General features: G+C 43.8%; 1 protein-coding gene across 8 annotated transcripts in view; it reads right to left on the bottom strand.

Moving 5' to 3' along the window:
• The window catches only part of WIZ (WIZ zinc finger), a 688842-nt gene that overhangs the window by 295089 nt on the left and 374162 nt on the right, over positions 1-19591 (bottom strand). For 6 of the 8 annotated variants that reach the window (XM_069231671.1, XM_069231676.1, XM_069231674.1 and 3 more), the window contains exon 7: positions 17562-17708. The exons of the other annotated variants lie outside the window; for them this stretch is intronic. In XM_069231671.1, the coding sequence (XP_069087772.1) occupies positions 17562-17708 (147 nt within the window). The remainder of the gene's footprint in view (positions 1-17561; positions 17709-19591) is intronic. 8 annotated transcript variants of the gene reach the window in all.

The raw sequence follows: 19591 nt of genomic DNA, 5'->3' as shown, positions 1-19591 counted from the left end.
CCTCTAATCTGCCAGCGGGAAAATGTTTGGTGTATCGGATTACTCCTCAAGTTTAGGGTGCTAAAACTAGCTCATACTTCCTTTACCGGAGGTCAAAAGGGGAAGAAGAAAATTCAGTAGGTCATTCTACAACAATTGTAAGGGTCAGGGATGTACACAGAGACCATTACGTTTTGCAAGCAATAAACTTTAAATATGGGATATGTATCTAAAGTTCCCCTTCAACCCTTCCCTATCATTAGCAGGCATTTTCAGAGGAATAGGATGAACTTAATAGGACCCATGGAGCCCTAAGAAAGGGTGCATAGGTATGTACTAGCAGATTATGCTACAAGATATTCTGTGCATTACCACTAAGATACCTCTCCACCGCTCCTATCTGCCACATGCTTATCTCATATTTTTCTTAAGTAGGACTGCTGGATGAGGTATTAATGGACCAAGGTAGAAATTTAATTTCGAAGCTCATAGTTCAGGTCTGTGACAGATTAAAAATCCACCACAATGACGGATCAATTTATTTTTATATAGATTTCCAGAGAATCAACAAGGTATCTACTTTCAGCGCTTACCTCCATGCTGTCAGTAGATGGGAACTCACTGAACAATCAGTAGTGCACCAATATATCAGTACTTTGGACATTACCGAGGAATATTGAAAAGTCCATTTGAGAAGTTTGGACAATCCTAAACAGACAGCATTTACAACACCTTCTGGATTGTTTCAGCTTAACGTACTCCGAACTGGGTTGCATGGAACCCCGACAGGTTCCAGTACCTCATGGATCAAGTGCTGCAGTCCTATCAGGATTTTACAGCAGCATTCCTGGATGACATTGAATCATGTATCACCTTCAATCATGATTCAAAGTCCATTTTTAGCACCTAGACATTGTATTTGAAGCATTAAGAGAAGCCAGGCTAACAGCTAATTCAGAAAAATGCACAACAGTGGACACCCAAGTACAATAGTTAAGATATTGAATGGGGAAATGTGAGGTAATTCCCCAGGTTAAAACTCCTTCCTGGGGTTTTAAAGATATTACAGAAGGTTTGTTCCACATTTCTCAGTTATTTAAAAAAAGCTCATAGCTTACTTAAAGTCGTTAGCCAATCTGGATCCCTGGGGCAAGATGAAGAACAGGCATTTGTAACAGATCCAGTCTTGAGGTACCCAGATTTTCAAATCAAAGAACTTTTGTTTTGCAGATCAATGCATCTGGAACTGTGCTTGAGGTAGTCTTGCTTGTGGAGTTTGAAGATGGGAAACACCTAGTGTTATACATTAGTCGGCAACTGCTGGCACATGAGATAGTATATGCGCCTACTGAAAAAGAATGTTTGGCTATAATATTTTTTTATATATATATATATATATATATATATATATATATATATATATATATATAAAAAAGATGAGCTACAGAAGCACTAAAATATAAACTTTTAGAGCATCACTTGAGTTCTGCGACAGCTATTCATCTTACAGTTAATCATTTTCAATAATGCATAAACCCGGGACACTGATCAATACAGCCGATTACTTGTTAACTTTGCTTGGGAATGCTATGCCAATCATCAGGTCTCCCAAGACTGTGAACATAAAGAGATGCTAAACAGTATATACTCAAATAACATAGAGGCACCACAACAGCAAGTGCTTAGAGGAAAGGCAGAGGCTTCCCTGGTCAATATGGTGTCCCCAAATGGGTGGTAAGGAAGTCCTGGCCAGATAAAGGGATTTTGGCAACATAAAAGAACCAGGGGTGCAGTCTGAGGACAGTATGCCATGCAGAGAACTGTCAAGGCTGCTATCGGTAGTGTTTCTTACCAGCAAGGAAGGCAGAAATCCAACCAGGAAGCCATACTAGCAGGCACACTACAAAGAAAATGGTGAAAAATCCATCAATCCATTGTGAGGGGAAAAAGGAGGGGAAGGAAGGAGGGGGAGCCAATTCCTATAAGGCAGAAAGGAATCAGTCAGGTGAGGATGCAGAATTGGAACACTACAAATCATCACCTGGAAAACATCGGTTTCAGGTGAAGGAATTCTCAACCCACTTTGAAAGAGAGGCCAAAGGCGACAAATGGGTCTAACTGAACTGTTGAACAAAGGTCCAGAAATTGAAATAGGGAACATAAACCTTTAAAAGCTGGTGCTATAACCATTAGAGACTATGGCAACCTTTTCAGCGAGGACCATATTTTCTATACATAAACTTTAATACTGAACATCTTTACGTGTGTTAGGTTACTCCAGGAAGAGATGTTGATACATTTTTACTTGCCATATTAAATTAGATCACATTCAATTGGAAAAAACACTGTGTACCTGGGAATTCCTTACTCAGCCATACCCAATGTAAAGCCTATCCACCTCATTTTATAACCCAAACTCCAGCAAATGAGAAGGAGTGGCAGAGGTCCACTCTCACACAGATGTAGAAATGCTCAGCATGTAACAGAGCATTAGAAGCCTCTGAAAGAGAGGAAGGACAGAACCTCTAAATGTATGAAAGACACCAATGTTAGAGACCTGTAGCTACAGGTAAGTAACTTTGTCTTCTCCACTGTTAAATCTTTTATAGATTCAAACACTTGCAGGTTAGCAGGCGAAGCAATTGATGATAAAGAATGCAGGAATGCTGGGTTGTGATGCAGCACTTAGCCTTTTTCTTTCATCAGTAGATAATTCGCCTCTCCTCTTTACAGCTTGCCCCTCAAAAGGTTTCTGAACCATAACTGCACTGGCCTTGCCAAGGTGACCAGAATGAGCCAGCAAGGCCCCAGTTTAGCTTTCTGATGATCTCAGGGGGAGCAGGGAAACTGGCAGAAAAGTATAGGCAAGGATTCCCAGCTATGACTTCAAACAACAAGTTACTTAACTTGTAATGTTCGTTCAGTAGAATACTTTATCTAACCGCAGATTCCCCACCTTATGAATACCCCCGGGACCAGATTGAATTTGGAGAATTTGCTTTGGCAATTCACTCGCATGTAGGCTGATTGTGTTGTGCGGCTCCACATCTGATCTGACCTGCCCTGGGTGTGACATTGAGATCCCTACACAGTTGCCATCTTTGCGCACTGATGTCCATACCTTTCTGATATCTGTCTGCGCTGTCAGACACAAGCCTTAGCAATTAGATTGTGCTAGTGTGTTGATCTCGAAGATGGAATCTTATTAGTTGGACTATAAAAGTCCATTCCTCAGAACAGAGAGAAGATGCATCTGTGAGGAATCTGCAGTTAGAGTATCCACCAGAAAGACTTATAAAAAGTTAGTCATTTCTTATTCTGATGGATACCTCTAACCACATGTTCCTTACCTTGTGACTAGAGACCAGTGCAGTACCTCCCCAGGTGATAACGTGCAGATGCCCCTTCCACTGGATTTTGCTATTCATGTAGTACTGCTTTGTGAACATATGAACTGACAACCACATAATAGCCAGGCAGACATCTAAGAGTGACATACCACACACAAGCGAATTGGTAGGAGATTTCACGCTGGTGGAATGAGTGCATACGCCTTCTGGAGGCTTTTCCTTGGCCAATCTGTAGTAGAATGTGATACACAGGGCAAACCAACTTGAACCTGTTCTTTTCTGCACAGCTTTTCCCTTCTTCTCCCTTAAGTACCCTAGAAACCGCAGGGGGGTTCATCCACCCAATGGTCCTTGGTACGATCAATGTAAACGTTCAAAGCTCTATTTCCTGGGTCTTGTCTATTCAGTCTCTCTTCCTCTTTAGACTGATGAGGTGGGTCAAAGAAAGCTGTCAAGGTAATGAACTGTCCTATATGGAAAATCGCAACAACTTTCATGAGAAATTACTCTTTAGTCCTAACCACTAGATGCTGGAAAGACCATGCTTGTAGTTCATCCATGACAAGGTGATGTTATCGCTATATGGAAAGCAGTTTTTAAGGTAAGCAATTGGAGATGGCAGCTGTGTATTGGCTCAGATGGAGTGCACATGAGAAAAGTGCGAACCAGATTGAGGTCCCACTAAGGCGTCCCATATGGTGTTGGTTGGAACAAACAAATCAACCATTTTAGAAAACTGATCACAAGTGATTTGCCTAAAGATGGCCGAAAGGGCATATATAAAAAAGCTAAAAGAGCCAATAAATACACTAACTATTGCCACAGCAAAACCTTGCTTGGCTAAGGATAAACAAGAGTAGCATGTCAGACAACTGTAGCTGTAAAGGTTGGATATTCTGTGAAGAACACCAAACAACAAACATCTTCCTGCATAGATTGTTTTAGTCGAGGGATGCCTGGCTGCCAAGACGATGCTTAATCAGTCAGCTGTTGCTGCTCTAACTCTAAGCATAGAAGTGTAGATTATACAGACTCAGGCGCAATACCTGTTGTGCTGCTGCAACAGGCGGTCCTCCCAAAGGGGCAGTCGAATCAGAGAACAGATGCTCATGCCGAGAAGATAATGGGACCACACTCTCCTCGCTCAGTCCAGAGCTACTAAGATGACTTGGGCCTGGTAGTTCCTGATTTTCTTCAGAACTCTGGGCAGGAGAGGTAGAGGCAGACAGGTGTCCCAAGCTCCAGTCTAATTAAAAGAGGTCTTGCAGCAAGAACTGCTTTGGGAACTTCAACATGCAAAAGTATGGAGGCTTCGCTTTCTCAGCAGTGGCGAAAAGATCAAGTCAGGGTGTTCCCCATTTTTGGAAGATGCCCTGTTCCACTTCCGAATGCAGTTGCCATTACTGATCCACTAGGCACAGTTTGCTGCATTTGTCTGCCGCTAACGTTTAAAAATCCTCGCAGGTGCTGTAAGATCGGGGAAATGCCCTGATGATTCAGCCATTTCCAGAGGCGTAGGGCCTCCTGGCACAGGATCCCCAACACCACTCCGCCCTATTTGTTGCAGTGTCACAGAGTGGAGGAACGCTTTCAATGGCAAGCAATTCACCTGGAACTGCAACAAATTGATGTGTAGGAGGGTTTTTGCTAGAGACCAGAGGCCTCTGATTTCCATCTCTTCCAGATGGCCTTCTCAAACCAACAAGGATGCATCTGTCTCAACCATTAGCACTGGGTGGGGTAGGGAGAGGGGTCTAGAAGCCACCACCTCAGATCCTTTGCAGTCTCATCCTACACCTGGATGGAATTCAACAGGTTCCCTTGGTGTTGGGCCCACAGAGACTTCAGATCTCACTCCAGTGCCCACATGTGCCAAAGTGCCTCGTCCACTAGCAGGATGCAGAAGGCCAAGTACCCTCAGAATCGCTATCCAGGATGGGGGCTGAAACATTGGGATCATAGCCCAAATCTCCTGGACCCACTGAAGTGGATGAAGACTCAGAAAAACATCGTATTCAGGATGTCCACAATGAAGGTGAGCCTCTGTGAAGGAGACAGGCGTTACTTCGGCACACTGCTGGAAACCCCAGCGTTGTCAATAGGATAGCCATTGTCAGTAGATGGTCCATTACTGTCTGAGGCAAAGTTGTCTTCAGCAACCAGTGTTGAGGTATAATAAGACTGGTATTCCCAATCTCTGAAGAAGGGCATTGACCATCACTTTCATGAACACCCGAGGATAACTCGTAGCACTGAAAAATGAAATTGCTCATGGCCTACCAGAAACCAAAAATAAGACCTGAGGGATTGCAGGACGGCAATGTGGAAATAAGCGCCCTGCAGATCTTGTGCCACCATCTAGCTTCTTTGCTCCAAAGCAGACAGAACTTGGGCCTGGATGAGCATCTTGAACTTACCCTTCCTGAGTAGGAAAATCGCAAGGCAAAGATCTACGATAGGACAGAGTCCTCTACTCTCCTTCGGCACCAGGCAGTATCAGGAGTAACGACAATTCCCAACGTCTGATGCCAGCACCCTCTCTATGGCTCCCTTGTCCAAGAGAGCTTGAACTGCCCCAAGCAGAATAGACAAGTGGTCCTCTAGGAGACATTGCAGAGTAGGAAATATGTCTGGATTGGTCGAGAGGGAAGGGAGCGTGTATCCATTGTGGACAATGTAGAGAACCCATCGGTCTGATGTGAAGGCCTGCTACCTATGGAGATAAAACAGTGATCTGCACAGTGCCTAGAGCAAATTTAAATTTCTTCTGCCGCTGTGTGGAGTGTTGCAGGAGAAAGGCTAGATCTCCAGGGACAGGACTGTGTCTCCTGGTTATCTGCCTATTAACTGATGGGCAAGATCCTGGCTTTCCCAAGGTGCCCAGCAGTGTGTCAGTTAAGGCCTTGTTAAAAAGAAGAAGTAGCTTGTGCAAGGTCTACCCAACTGCAGGACCTCTGTAAAGATGTTTGTCTTGACCTCTGTGTTAGGTAATTGCGGGTCTAGGATCTCAGTTTCTCTAAGGATGGCCATGGAAAAAAATATAAACTCTTCCATCAATGGGCCAGGATTAGGTGACTGGAGGTCAGTGTCTGTGGAGATATCCAGGCCAGTGGCATCCTGAAGGTCCAAATATAGATCTTCACTGTCATAAATCTGTGAATTATCATCACAGGGACAGGCAGTCTGTAGTGTAAAGAATGCGTCTCCAAAATTGAATATTCTAAGGAACAAGGAGGCTGCGACTTCAGTGGGGGTGGAGGCGGAATAATTTGCCTGTCAGAAAGGATTATCGTCTCTCCTTCCAGCATCAATGCTAAGGGCTCTGGCGTCAGACATAGCGTCAGCCCTGGAGTCAAGGGGCACAATCAGCATCAGGGATGGATCTGCAGGCAGTGGACCGACTGATGGCCCCCTCGACTCCTTTGAGCCCTAAGATGCCCCTGAGGGGTCTGCTAGGATACCGTACAAATGCAGCATGGCCTTTCTAAAGGCCTGGATTTTTTGTACTGTCACTAATGTACCTGGGAATTTGCACCAGTATTAAGGCTGAAATCGGTTCCAAGGTCAGAGACTGAGACCGAAACTGAGGCTGCAGCTTGGGAGTACCCTGGTGGACACAGGAGTGAAGGAACAAAGTGGAGTCATGTATTGACTTCTCATGTTGCTTCGTTTTAAGACTTTACTGATGATTTCAATCTGAAGGAACAGCATTCACGAAAAAGACTCTGCCTTTTCGCAATGTTCCACAACAGAATTTAGCCTTACAATCTCAGATAGCTTTCAAATTCAACAGAGCACATTTGTTGCATGACACTGAGTCATGTGAGGAGCCCAAACACCAGAAACAGACCTTAAGGGGTCTGGCACCAACACTTGTTTGTGGCAATCTTTAAAAGGTTTGAACCCTGCTGCTGTAAGGGAGGGGAGCATGTCCCTGGCACACCTGAAATGTTTTTGAAATATTGTTTGTTAAGCCTTACAGAATTCGAGGGAGTGAGCTCCAGATGCATGCTGGAAAGTGCTAAAAGAAAGGAACTAATGTCAGCACGCAGAGGTGACAATGTATGGAGGGGTCCAGCCGTCACATCAGGGGCAGATCATTGGCATTTTGGGTACTATTGTGCCACAAAAATATATAAAGGTGGCATCCCACCCCTTGGAAACACCAGTACACACACAGTGAAAATCAAGTACAAACTATCATTTCAAAAGAACTCTGTGACAAAAGCATCCAGTACTACTGACAGTTCTTCTTGATCCTGAATCTGAGACCTTGTCTTTCACTGCTTGATTATGTAATGTAGAGTGGTCATACTGTCTCATGAGGGCTTCATGATTCTCAATACACAGCAAAAATACCTTTAAAGCAAGTCTGACTGCTGTCGGTTACATGTTTATATGTAATGATTGTTTCTGCGGGGTTCAGAGACCCCAGGTAAGGAGCTCCTGAAGATGATTGTCCTATTTCTTCAGGAAGACATCTGTCATCAACGGAAAATGAACATCTTAATACTGTAAGCCTTGAACTGCAAATGTGTTTCTTCAGCCTTCACCACAGAAGTGCTTGCTTCATGACCACAGTAATCGTTGTTGGATCGCCCAGGTGACTGCAGATCTGTTACCAATGGAAATCAGGCTGTTCCTATAGAGGTCACAACAGCAAGTGAGAGTCTGGTATTCTCAAGAACTTTGTCTTGCAGAACACAACATGTGATCTTGAGTTAATTTCATAAGCCATGGCTATAAGCCTTTCAGTCCATTCTGAGAAAGAATGCCTCCATCTTTTACTACTACCAGTGTGGATTTCAAGTGGAGCAGGCAAGCAGAAAAATAACATTTGGTGAGACTGATCTAGGCCTCTACTGGAAGAGGAAATATTGACAACTCCTCTGAGTTCTGTTGAATGACTATCTTTGTTTGCAGTACTGAGACTAAGTATCCCCTGCTGGCTGTGACCTTCTTACATTAAGAAAAAATAGATGACTGCCAGAGTCACCTCTCTGCTCGTATGGCTGTCACTGACAGTAGTTTTGACATCTCTGAAAGGAGCCCAGAGTGTGAGCTGTATCAAGGTCTACCTTGATGATTTGCAGGGTATCACATGTATATCTGCCCAAGAACTGTTTGTAAAAAATAAAAAAATAAAGAAAAAGCATGTCTAAGACTTTCAGCTGCACGTTTGGTTTAAAAAAAAGTTTTGGATAACCATCAGAGGTGTGTAATTCCTACAGTCTGACGCCCAGGACATATTGTTTGAGGTCAAGGTAAACAAGTTTTCATGTTTAGTGCGTTCTTGTGACAAGAAGGCCCAACCCCCTGCAGCACAAACCCTTTGGCTGCCAGTTCACAGTACCACATTATGGAGCACAGAAGTGAATGGTCTGCAGTTGAGGTAATATTTGTATCTATACGGTAATGTTGCTCCAACTTGTATTTATGGTTCATTAATGCGAAGTCTATTAATAGGGTGAGTGCTCTAAATAAATGTAAGCTCAGACTGCACTACTGAACGTGGTTCCAGTAATAAAATAAATAAAAAAGCATACACATATTTGCAAAGTTTAAGAATATGAGGCTACGTATAATGCTCCAAGAATGCTCTCTAATCAGACACAAATATTTGTATAACTTTGAAAGCAAGGTTGAGGATTCTTTACTTTCAAAATAAAATATTTTTTAAAAAATGCAACTAGAAAACAAAATGTTTTGCTAAGCTACTGTGAAATTTTAGGTAATATGTCTTTGAAGCATCATTTAGTAAAATGTGTTGATGAATGCTAGTATTTCTAAAATATATTCATAATGGAAAATCAGTGTTACCAGGTTCAACAACATTTTGGGAAACATGTAAATAAACAAGCATTGGCAAAGCCAATAGGACAAACATTGGTGATAAGTCTTTTGGTTTTGTCAATGCGTGTATTATTTTGAAATGGCCTTTGTAAAACATAATTGTTGTGGGAGCTGCCAGGCCCTCACCGGTGTAACAAATGTATTTTTTGATCTCAAATAGAACATGTTAACACAGTAGTTCCTGGCACTGAACAAAACTACTTTGTGTGCAGATATGCTCCATGTGAAAAAGCAGGTTGCAATCACTCACGTTAAAGCCAGCCGACAGATGGAGAGGGAGAGAGAGAGAGAGAGAGAGAGCTAGAGAGACTGAATTGTAATAAAAACTAAGGGTCTTAACACCAGAACAAATTAGGGACTTAATTGTTAAAGAAAGTAAAACAATTGCACCTATCATATATGACTTCGCATTAGTACAGATTAACGTATTTCATTAATTCACAAGAAGTTACAGAAGTAGACCAGGAAATCATACTTCTAGAAAATATGTGTAAACTATATTATAGCATGTGTAGATTTGCTCATGCGAAAATCTGTGGAACATTTAAAAGTTCACTTGCCCTCCAACCACTTTTTTCCCAACCATGGAAGAAGTAAATTTCCAAACATGCAAGTTAGTAGGGTTGCACAGAATAAAAAGGGCATTCCAGCCCTGGAATTATTACTTACCGCTACCTCTAACCCCAGTATGTAGATCTGCGGAAAGGTGGCAAAATAAGGACACTGCTAGTATTCAAACCCTACTATAATATTAAGCCTTGCATAATCAGAACAGCTATTATCAGAGTTATTATATAATGAGATTGCTGTCATAAAGACATAGCACTACATGGCACCAAAGGGGCAAGTAGATTTTGTTTTTTTACAGGACAAGAAGATATAAGAAGCAACCTGTCACATGGACAAGTAGATATTTTATTACATTCCCCACCCTTGACCATCAACATACAACTACTCTGGTAGGCATTCGATGGAAGGCAGAATTTAAAGCATCACAGGACACGTCAATGAGGAACAAAGATGCAAGTTCACCCTCACTCAGGATTGCTTTAGGGTGGGCACAGCAATCATCGGGTAGTCTATCCAGGAGCTTAGTTATCTTGTTCTATCACTGCCTTTTATATTGAAAAAACTGCAGCAGCATTAGCAACCTTCAAGAATCTCCTAAACTTTTCCCATCCCACGGTCTTTAATTGGTGGCCTTCCTAGTAGAGGGGGTCAAATACATTGCGATGAAGGATTCTGGGAGCAATGCTGAGCAACAACAGAGATAATCTTTTAAGATTTTATTCATGAGACAACTTGGGGATGAACCTGGGGCCTTATACTTCATATCCAAGCAAGCTATGGGAGTAAACTTCTTAACTGGTCTTGATTCCCCTCTTTCTCATCAATTACTCTCTTCTTGCTGTTGTCCTCATCCTAAACGTGTGCTGCAGGCTCAAGAGCAATGCAGATTGCAGAGATTAACAACTGTAATTTAGATGATGTCACCAGAGGACTTGTAGGGCGTATTGCAGTAATAGCTGTTTTCATCCCTGGCAGATACTTTTGTAAACGCAACAGTCCTCGTGTTGTTGAAGAAAAGGCATGATCACTGGCAGGATCTTCATCAATGAGCAAGACAGAGATGGAATCTTAGCGGATTGAACTGCCAATGGCAAGGTCATGTAGTCATTGTGACAGGAGATGACTATGATTTTTTTGCTGACGAGTGTAAGTGACTAGGGCCATGCTTGCCATAACATGTAGCAGGTGGTGCTGAATCCATTGACACAGAACATTATTGCACTTTCAATGGAGTGTCTATCGACGGGCCATCAGATTTACAGAACTTGGGATTGACAGAAGGCTTCCTTCCTCATTCCTTTCACAGAAGAAGGACCAGAGTGTTGAAGAGTCAAGAGGAGGCCATTTCAGGATTTGTTGAACAAGAAAGATCAAGCTTGTGTTTCCTGGTCTTGGAAGCAGAAACCAGGGTAGACTCACTACTGAGAACTATAGCTTTTGTTGTCCACAGTTTTTGGCCTCATCTGTCTTCAATGAGGAGGATGATAATGTGAAAAACTGACAGGGAGAAGGCAAGAGTAGAATTCTTAAAACTTAACTCAGATTTTGACTTTTGGAGGGAGAGTCTCTCTCTCTCTCTCTCTTTATCTTTCTCGATCTCTCTCGATCTCTCTCTCGACTTTCAATTTAGAAAAGCCTTTCAAACCATCATCTTTTTAGCATTACTTCAGTCTGGTACCTTTCCTCTTCAGTATCCCTAGTGCAAGGATTCCTTTTTCTATGATCACTGCACGCTCTAGAAAACTGTTAAATAACAATAAAAAATACAAATTTGAGAAAAATATAAATGTGAAACCAGCTGAGAGGACTCCCTTACATCCACCAGATGAGTGTGAGCCTCTTGGAGAGTAGATCTCTGTGTCCCAACACTTCCACACTTCTATGTTAACATTTGTTACTGGGTATTCCCAGCCTGACGCTGGGCAGTACTTCAAGCATGTGAATCGAAGAAAGATCAAAAGCTGCAGAAACCTCTATTCTTTTTCCAAAGCTCCTTAAACGTTTGTCCGTATCCTGCAGTTCTAATTTCCTCTTTGATCTGATTAAATGCAGTGTGGTAATTACCCCATCCAGGGTGCGTTGTCTCAGAAGAGCTAGGCATGAAAATATCACAGGTCCCACATCATAGTGACACTTACTTGTGCTGCTTCATTCCCCTTCCTATGTATTCATGGGCCACACCCGTAATGAAAGTCAGGTGCGGATCAAACCACGGGTCTCACCTCTTGCATTCTGCATTTGGCTGCTGACTTTTATGTCTCAGTCTTTTTCTTTATTCATAAGACACAGATCTGGAGCGCAGGATGGTAAGTGACCCATATGAGACAGTGTAACTAAGGCTGCCACTACTAGAGTCACTATGCCCCATAACTGGTCCTATCTGTTAACGTTTTAGCTATTTTTATAACAATGAGTAGATTAAAAAGAATCTATGTTACATATAGAGGAGATAGTTTCAAAACAGAAAGGCTTGACCAAAATGAGCACAAAGCTGGTGATGACAGAGTTGTGGTCACAATCAAATGGTCACTGTTCAACAGCACATGGCAGAGATTACTTTATGTATTGGCCTCAAAAGACATACGAGCAACAACAGCCAACACAACATTCAGATTCCAAACTGGACGGGGCTCATGAGCTAGACGAATGAGACTATCAAAACTGCCTGCGGCGGTTGCAGGTATCTTTTCTCTTTCTTTGCATGGACATCTCTCTATACAACGTTTCGATTCACATTCCATCCACACCTGCCGTGAGGGGAAAAAAATGTATAATGGGGTTGATGACCATGCGTATTTCCAAAAAGAGGAAGAGTCACATACCTTGTGACTCGATAGACTACTTAAAAGAAAAACAACTTGCATACATCCAGGCCCAACAATAGATGACAGGGGTATGCCCAGCACATGAATCTACAGTAGTACATGCTTCAAACAGATGCTTACTGAGTAAGTAACATTTTCTGTTTGAGGCATATGTGGCTATAGATAAACATGCTGTGCAAAGATTGGAAAGCACACCTCCCAGAAAAGCGGTGGCTAGCCTGAGGAAGTTGCATTTAATTGAAAGAGTGTAGAGAGAACTGCCTGGCCAACACTTCCTTGTTGGTAGGCTAACACATCTACACAATAATGTTTTGTAAAGGTATGTGGTGTGAACAAGGTTGATAATTTACATAACTCAGCTTTAGGGATGTTGCCCAAAAAAACCCACAGAGGCTCCTTTTTTTCCAAGCAGTGAGCTCTCAGAGGAACGGACAAGATCTTCTTGGCTTCAAAATAATCCATCCTGCAATGCCTGATTTAGATAGGACCTTCCCTTTGTGGGGGTTGGGGAAGGCAACAAAGAGATGTTTCATCTTCCTAAAGGGTTTGGTGCAGTCTCTATACTACATGACGGAGCGTTTAACCTCTAGGGTATGGAGAGCTCATTCCGCAACTGAGTCAGGGTGAAGGAAAAATAAAGGAAGTTCAATGGATTTACTAAGGTGAGACCACTGTAGGGAGACATCTGGGGTTGGTGTGGAGGACAACCCTATCTCTGTGTATCTGGAATAAAGGTTGCTTCAAGGTTAGTACCTGAAGCTCACTGACAGGCCTAAGTGATGTGGTGGTGACCAGAAATGCTACCTTCCAAGAGGGAAACTAGAGGGGGCAGGAGTGGAGTGGTTCAAATGGAGGGCCAATGAGTCTTATCAATAAACTGTTGAGGTTCCATGTTGGGGCTGGTGGGATCCGAGGAGGAATAACTTTTCAGACCCTCCATACAAGCTTTATTAACTGGAATTCCTAAGAGGGAAATGTGTTACCTGGCCTGAAGGTATGCAGCTACAGAACCTAGGTGTAGTCCTATGGATGTGAAAGCTAAACCACAAGTTTGTAAGTGAAGAAGGTAGCAGACAATATCTTGCACTTTGACTGCTAAGGAGTCAATGTGTACACAAACCTCTTCGACTAGACAACTTAACAGGCATGAGTAGCAGGTCTGTATGCTTAAGAATGCTAATGCATTTGGGTGGAAGATTAAGGTACCTGAATTCTAGGACTTCAGGAGGCAGATTGCAAGACTGAGAGACCTTGGGTCTGCATACCTGATCTCTCCATGGTTCTCTGTGAGAACAGCCTGCCTGCTGGGGAGCCTTTCATGCGGAAACACAGTTCGAAGACAGTGGTGAACCATGGTTGGCATGTTTAAGTGGGAGCCACAAGAATGAGGGTAAGAGACGTCTGCCAAAGCCCCCGAAACACAAATGGAAGTACTGGAAGAAGGGAAAAGCTTAAGCAAATATCCCTGACCAACTCATCCATAGCGCATAGCACCTGAACTGTGGGTGTGGGAATCTTGAGGCGAGTTTGGGTTTTGTGTGTTTTCTGCTATCGCAAAGAGGTCTATATCTGGGTGTCCCCAAAGCTAGAAGTACTGGAGGAGGACTTGCAGGTGGAGTTCCTACTCTTGCATTTGTTTCAACATCGTTCTGAGGAGGTCGGCAAAGTCGTTGTCCACTCCTGGAAGATATTCCGCTAGAAGATGGATCTTGTATCAGACAGCCCACTGCCAAATGCTCTGTGCTCAGTGAGAGAGCTGGGGAGATCTGGTGCTCCCTTGCTTTTGAAGAGAACAAGTGTCTGCCATGTTGTCCGTCTTGATGAGGACTACTTTGCGCCAATCAAGTGAAGAAGGAAAGCTTTCAAAGCAAGGTAAACAGCTAGTAGTTCTTGGTAACTGATGTGGAGGCCCTCTTGGTTTGGTTCTCACTGGTTTTGGACATTCAGATCCTGTAAGTGTGCACCCCCAGCCTGTAAGGACTGTGTCCATTGTAATGGTTCTCTGTAGGACTGGGTTGAGAAAATGCCACCCCTTCAACAGGTTGTTGATGTTCCACCATTGCAGAGAGCGACAAGTGGAGCAGCTGATTAACACTAGATGGTCCCCAATGACCTTCGCTTGAGACCACTGGTGCGCCAAACACTCCTGCAACGGACAGATTTGTAACATGGCATAAGGTACTATGGCAATACAGGAGTCCAGCATGCTAAGGAAGCGCATAACTGTCCTGACTGAATTTGGATCAACCATGCCAGCTTCTGAGTTGAGGCTTGACCCCCGATAAGATTGTATCTGGAGGGGCTGGAGGTGGATTTTGTAGCACTGATGGTAAACCCTAGATGGTGAAGGAGGTTTATTGTGAGTTGAGTGTGTTTGGAACAGTTTTGACAGGTGGCATTCTTAAAGAGCCAGTCGCTCAATTAGGGGAACACAGGTGAGCAGCTACCACTGTACAGCACATGGTGAACACCCTGGGTGCAGTGGTGACCCCAAGGGGGAGCATCTTGAACTGGTAATGTTTTCCTCTGACTATAAACCTGAGATACTGGAGATGTTCTGGGTGGACTGGTAAGTGGAAGTAAGCGTCCTTCAGGTAGAGTGCCCATGAAGTCACCTTGTTGTAGCAGCGGGATGATATCCTGAAGAGTAATCATGTAGAGGTGCTCTGAAAGTATGTATCTGTTTAGGGGCCTGAGGTTCAGAATGGATAGAAGAGAACTGTATTTTTGGGAATGAGAAAGTACAGACACCATAACCTTGTGCCCTGGTGATGGTAGGAGACAGGTTCTATGGTCCCTTTTAGAAGAAGTGCTTGGACCTTTTCCGTGAGTAGCGTTTGATGTTCTGGGGATAGTTTGTGTTTGCGTTGTGGAATGGTGGGCGGTGTGGAAGTGAGCTTCAGACAATAACCATGCTGGATAATAGCCAGAACCCACCAGTCAGAAGTGATGTTCTGCCAAGTGTGAAATAACTTTTGGCTGTGCCCCCGACAGGTGTTGCATGATTTGGCAGGTAAGGAAAGGGGGCAAATCAAGGATTAGTGGTGGTGGTGGCTACTTGGGGGCAGCCACCTTTAACCCTGCCTTTTGATCTGTTGCCTCTGAAGGACCGTCTAAAGCAGCCTCTGAGAGATAACTGTTGAGCCTGTGGGCACTGGTACGAGATGGAGGCTCCGAGGGAGGCGGTCTGAGCATCGCAGATAGGGCATGGGGGGGCAAGGGCAGTGAAGGGTAGATGTTTAAAGGGTGGCCATCGATTTCGCTGACTACGTATCTTTCTTAATTTTTTCCACCATGTGGTCAACCTGTGGTCCGAATAGATGTTGGGCATCAAAGGGCAGGTTAAGCACGTTTTGTACAGAAGGAAACTGGAGTTGACACTAACCCCCCTCCGCCAAACAGTGGTGGTCTGCAGAATCTAGTATACAGCTTTTGGTGGTTTTGGAAATCTGCTTTTCCTCAGAGACAAATCTCATAACCCCTTTTCCTATGCTCCTCTGGTAGACGTTGGAGGAGATCCTCCATTTCATCTTAATTGGCTGATTGACAATTGAATTGGTAATCAGCCAATGGTTGGCCGATTGTGCAGCCACCCTCTTACCTGCAGAATCTATTTATTTACTCTCCATCTGGTAAAAAGGCATCAGCAGTTGTCTGAGAGTTAGCCCTTTTAAGGGCAGTACCACTGGATAGGCAGATGGAAGCTGGCCACAAACGAACAGAAGATTAGTGGTGCAAGCATTCTATTTTTTGTCCAACTTAGGTGTAATGACTCTGGAGCAGACGGGGTCTTGAAAGATGTCTGGGGTTTGACAGAGCATGCTTTTAAGCATGAGGAGGTACTGAATGGTGGGTAGAAGACAGGGATTCCAAAAGGAAGTCTTCCTCTAAAGACTCAGTGTGGAGATCCAGCTCCAGAAGGAGGCAGAACTACCAGTATGTTCACTGTGGGGTGTGGAGGAGTCAGGAGGTGAGGAACACGCAAAGTACAGGTCAGGATCTATGTCCCCTGGTTGGTCTGCATCACAGGGGTTCCAGGGATCCCCCTGCTGAGGAGTGTCAAATGTATCCCCTTTTACCTCTGATCCCCACAGTCTAAGTGAGATGACCCCTGACATGTATAGAGAAAAGGGTCACCTAGAGGAGGGGGTGAGTGCTGTGGATCAGGATATGGTGAATGTATAAGAGTGACAGGCAATGGGCTTGTTCAATTTCTTGCGCTATATAGGTGGAGGTGACATGTCCAAGGCTTCCTCGAAGGAAAGATGGCATTTGGACAGTTGAGAAGCAGATCCCAGAGAGTGGGTGAGAATCCAGCTCGTATGGGAATGTATCATTATGTGTTTCTGATGGGCGCCAATCTCTTCCTGAAGTTTATTGAGAATTGGCTTGGTGATCCCCAAGTCATGTCCGGTCTTGTATGTCAGGACCAAGGGACTCTGCTACGATGCTGACACCGAAAATGACGACTGATAGCTCGGTTCAGAGGCAGGCACAGGCGGTTCTGAAGCACTCAGCCTCGATGATGTCTTTGGCACCGAGCTGGGGTTGGGTGTTGCGTCTGAAAATGGTGGTTGGTGCAGACTATGGCCTGAAGGTAGTGGCGGCCCGGCAATCTGCCTCTCCCACAGTGGCTGGATGACCCTCCAAAAGGGGCTGCTCAGCTTGGGATCGGTGTCACGAGGGAGGAAGTACTGTACTCATGGCTAGCCGTGCTGGTGGAAGATCCTTGATCACAAGGGCTGAGCCAGAGCTGTCAGGAGAGGAAGCCCCTCATCTGCGGCTGGTGTTCCTCCTCAATCTCCTTGGGTCGAAAAGGTCTAGGATGTTGTCTCCGTTCGTCTTGAGACATCGGCCCAACGGTCGCGGAAGGTTTTCTTAGAATGGATGAAGTGGCAGGTGTCACAAGCAACCTGGTTATGTTCAAAAGACAGAGAGAGATTACAGACCTGATAGGAGATTGGTCTGAGGATATTTTGCGCACCAGCGAGTAGAAGTAGGAAAATGGCATCTGTTTCATCACCACGAGCAAATCTTGCGGTTGGAAGATCGAAGGAGGCCCCAAAGGGCGCAGGCTCATGTGGGGCTGAGGTCGACAGAGAGCCACACAGTTGAAGCAGGAATCGGCGACCTGAAACAAAGAGAAATGAGAAACGCCATCGAAACTATACCGATCGAGGGAAGGAACCCACATAAACCCCACAAAGACCCACAAAGGTATTGAACAGGAGCACACGTCCGAACCAGCCGGCAGAAAGAAAACAATCTAACAATGGACTAGATGGTCATGCACATTGCCATCATGAGGAGGAGTCACAGTAACTTGTACCTCAAAATACTTTTTCGAAGAAAAATAACTTGCACACATGCAGGTCAAACACTACATGGCAGGAGTATGTACTCTGTGTATACCTACAACCACATAAACCCTGAATAGTATGTTACATGCAAGACTTATGAAGAGAAGTATTTGATCAAATATATGTACCGCAAGGAGCCTAAACATGAAAAGAAAATGTGTGGAAATTAAAGGTTTACTTTTATAATAAAAACATAATAGTTTAGGAATGAAAAGTACTTACTGCTAATACAATAAATAAATAAATAGAAACAAAACAAAACAAAAAAAATCAGTGGATGATGTGCACAATGCCAAATTGCAAGCACTGCAATACTAGCTAGTGTTTTTTTTCCTTTGAGAACTATGAAGTAGAAATATAACTTACAAAAAGTACATAGGATGGCTTAAGGTATTACATAAGAGGGAGTGGAATGAATGTTGTGTTGCTAAGTTACTTTCAGCTCTCTGTGCCGGTCACCTTTCCTCCTAACAACATAGCACTAAATGAAACTGAGCAATTAAAAGGGTCTAATTAGATCAGATCAAAATTCACAACGAAAAAACATCACGGTGTATGGAGCCCTGAAAACACCTTTTAAAACAGTAACTCTTCAAGTGGCCAGAAGGTGAATTGGGGGCCTCGGTTTTAGGGGGGGAGGGTAAGTGTGTTGTGGTCCCAGATAGTGGAACTCTGAATAGGTGAAGAGGTGATGCCTCCCAACTAAACCAGTGGAGTTCCAGGATGCTACCACCAGGGTTACTTCCTTATCGGAGTGCAGCAACTCCACTGAGGTCTTGAGGTCTTTTGTGTACCCAATCAACGGATAGAAAGAAAATTGTAGATATGAATTCATGTTGTTGCTTTCAGTAGAAACTGTTGTCAAAAGCTCAACCCTCTGCGTAAGGTCTCTTGGGATCAAAAGAGTGTCTCGGGGACACACCAAGCCCTCTTTCTAGAGTGTTTAAGCATTCCCTTAGGGTATCCTCTTACCAGATGCTTTGTTATACAGAAATCTTTAGAGAACTGGTCCATTATAGTTTACCATTAGGAACACCCATACGTGATATATTATGTCTTGGTTAAAAAAAACAGACTTGGTCTATTCATAACAATGGTGTGTACTCGGTTTTTTTTTTTATTTTGATGTATACAATTGTATTCACATCCTACTGATTGAATATTAAGTACACAAAGGAGTATATTTTTTAGCCTCTTTTTGAATTACAATTTGTTGTACAATTGCTTCCGAAAGAATCCATATATCATTAATACAACACAACCCAGGGAGTGAGGGAGGGTTCTCTGCTGCGGTGTTACCATAGGATGCAGTCTGCTAAGAAGGCCTGATGTGAAAAGCTGCTCTAGGGAGATCCTCGTCATCTGCAGCCATGTCTCACAAGGAGAACCAGAGCAAGGGGAGGAACAAGGACTTTGATGAGATCCTCTGTCCATAGGAGGTGATAGCAGGAGAATGAGAACCAACACAAGGAAATGTCCTTCTGATTGCTGCACTAAACGAGCTGCAATCCATATCCCACAATACTGAGGTCAAGATGACTCCCATTGAGGCAATTTAAAGTAAGCTAGACTTTGCTAAGCATACAGTTGGAAGGCGTTCCCTAGGGCTGAGAGATATCAGTGGCAGGACATGAGTTGAAGGATTACAGCAAGC

The sequence above is a fragment of the Pleurodeles waltl genome, chromosome 4_2 (assembly GCF_031143425.1).
Source record: "Pleurodeles waltl isolate 20211129_DDA chromosome 4_2, aPleWal1.hap1.20221129, whole genome shotgun sequence".
NCBI classification, from domain to species: Eukaryota; Metazoa; Chordata; class Amphibia; order Caudata; family Salamandridae; genus Pleurodeles; species Pleurodeles waltl.
The sequence above is the reverse complement of the archived record's forward strand: the minus strand, read 5'-3'. Positions and strand labels throughout refer to the sequence as shown.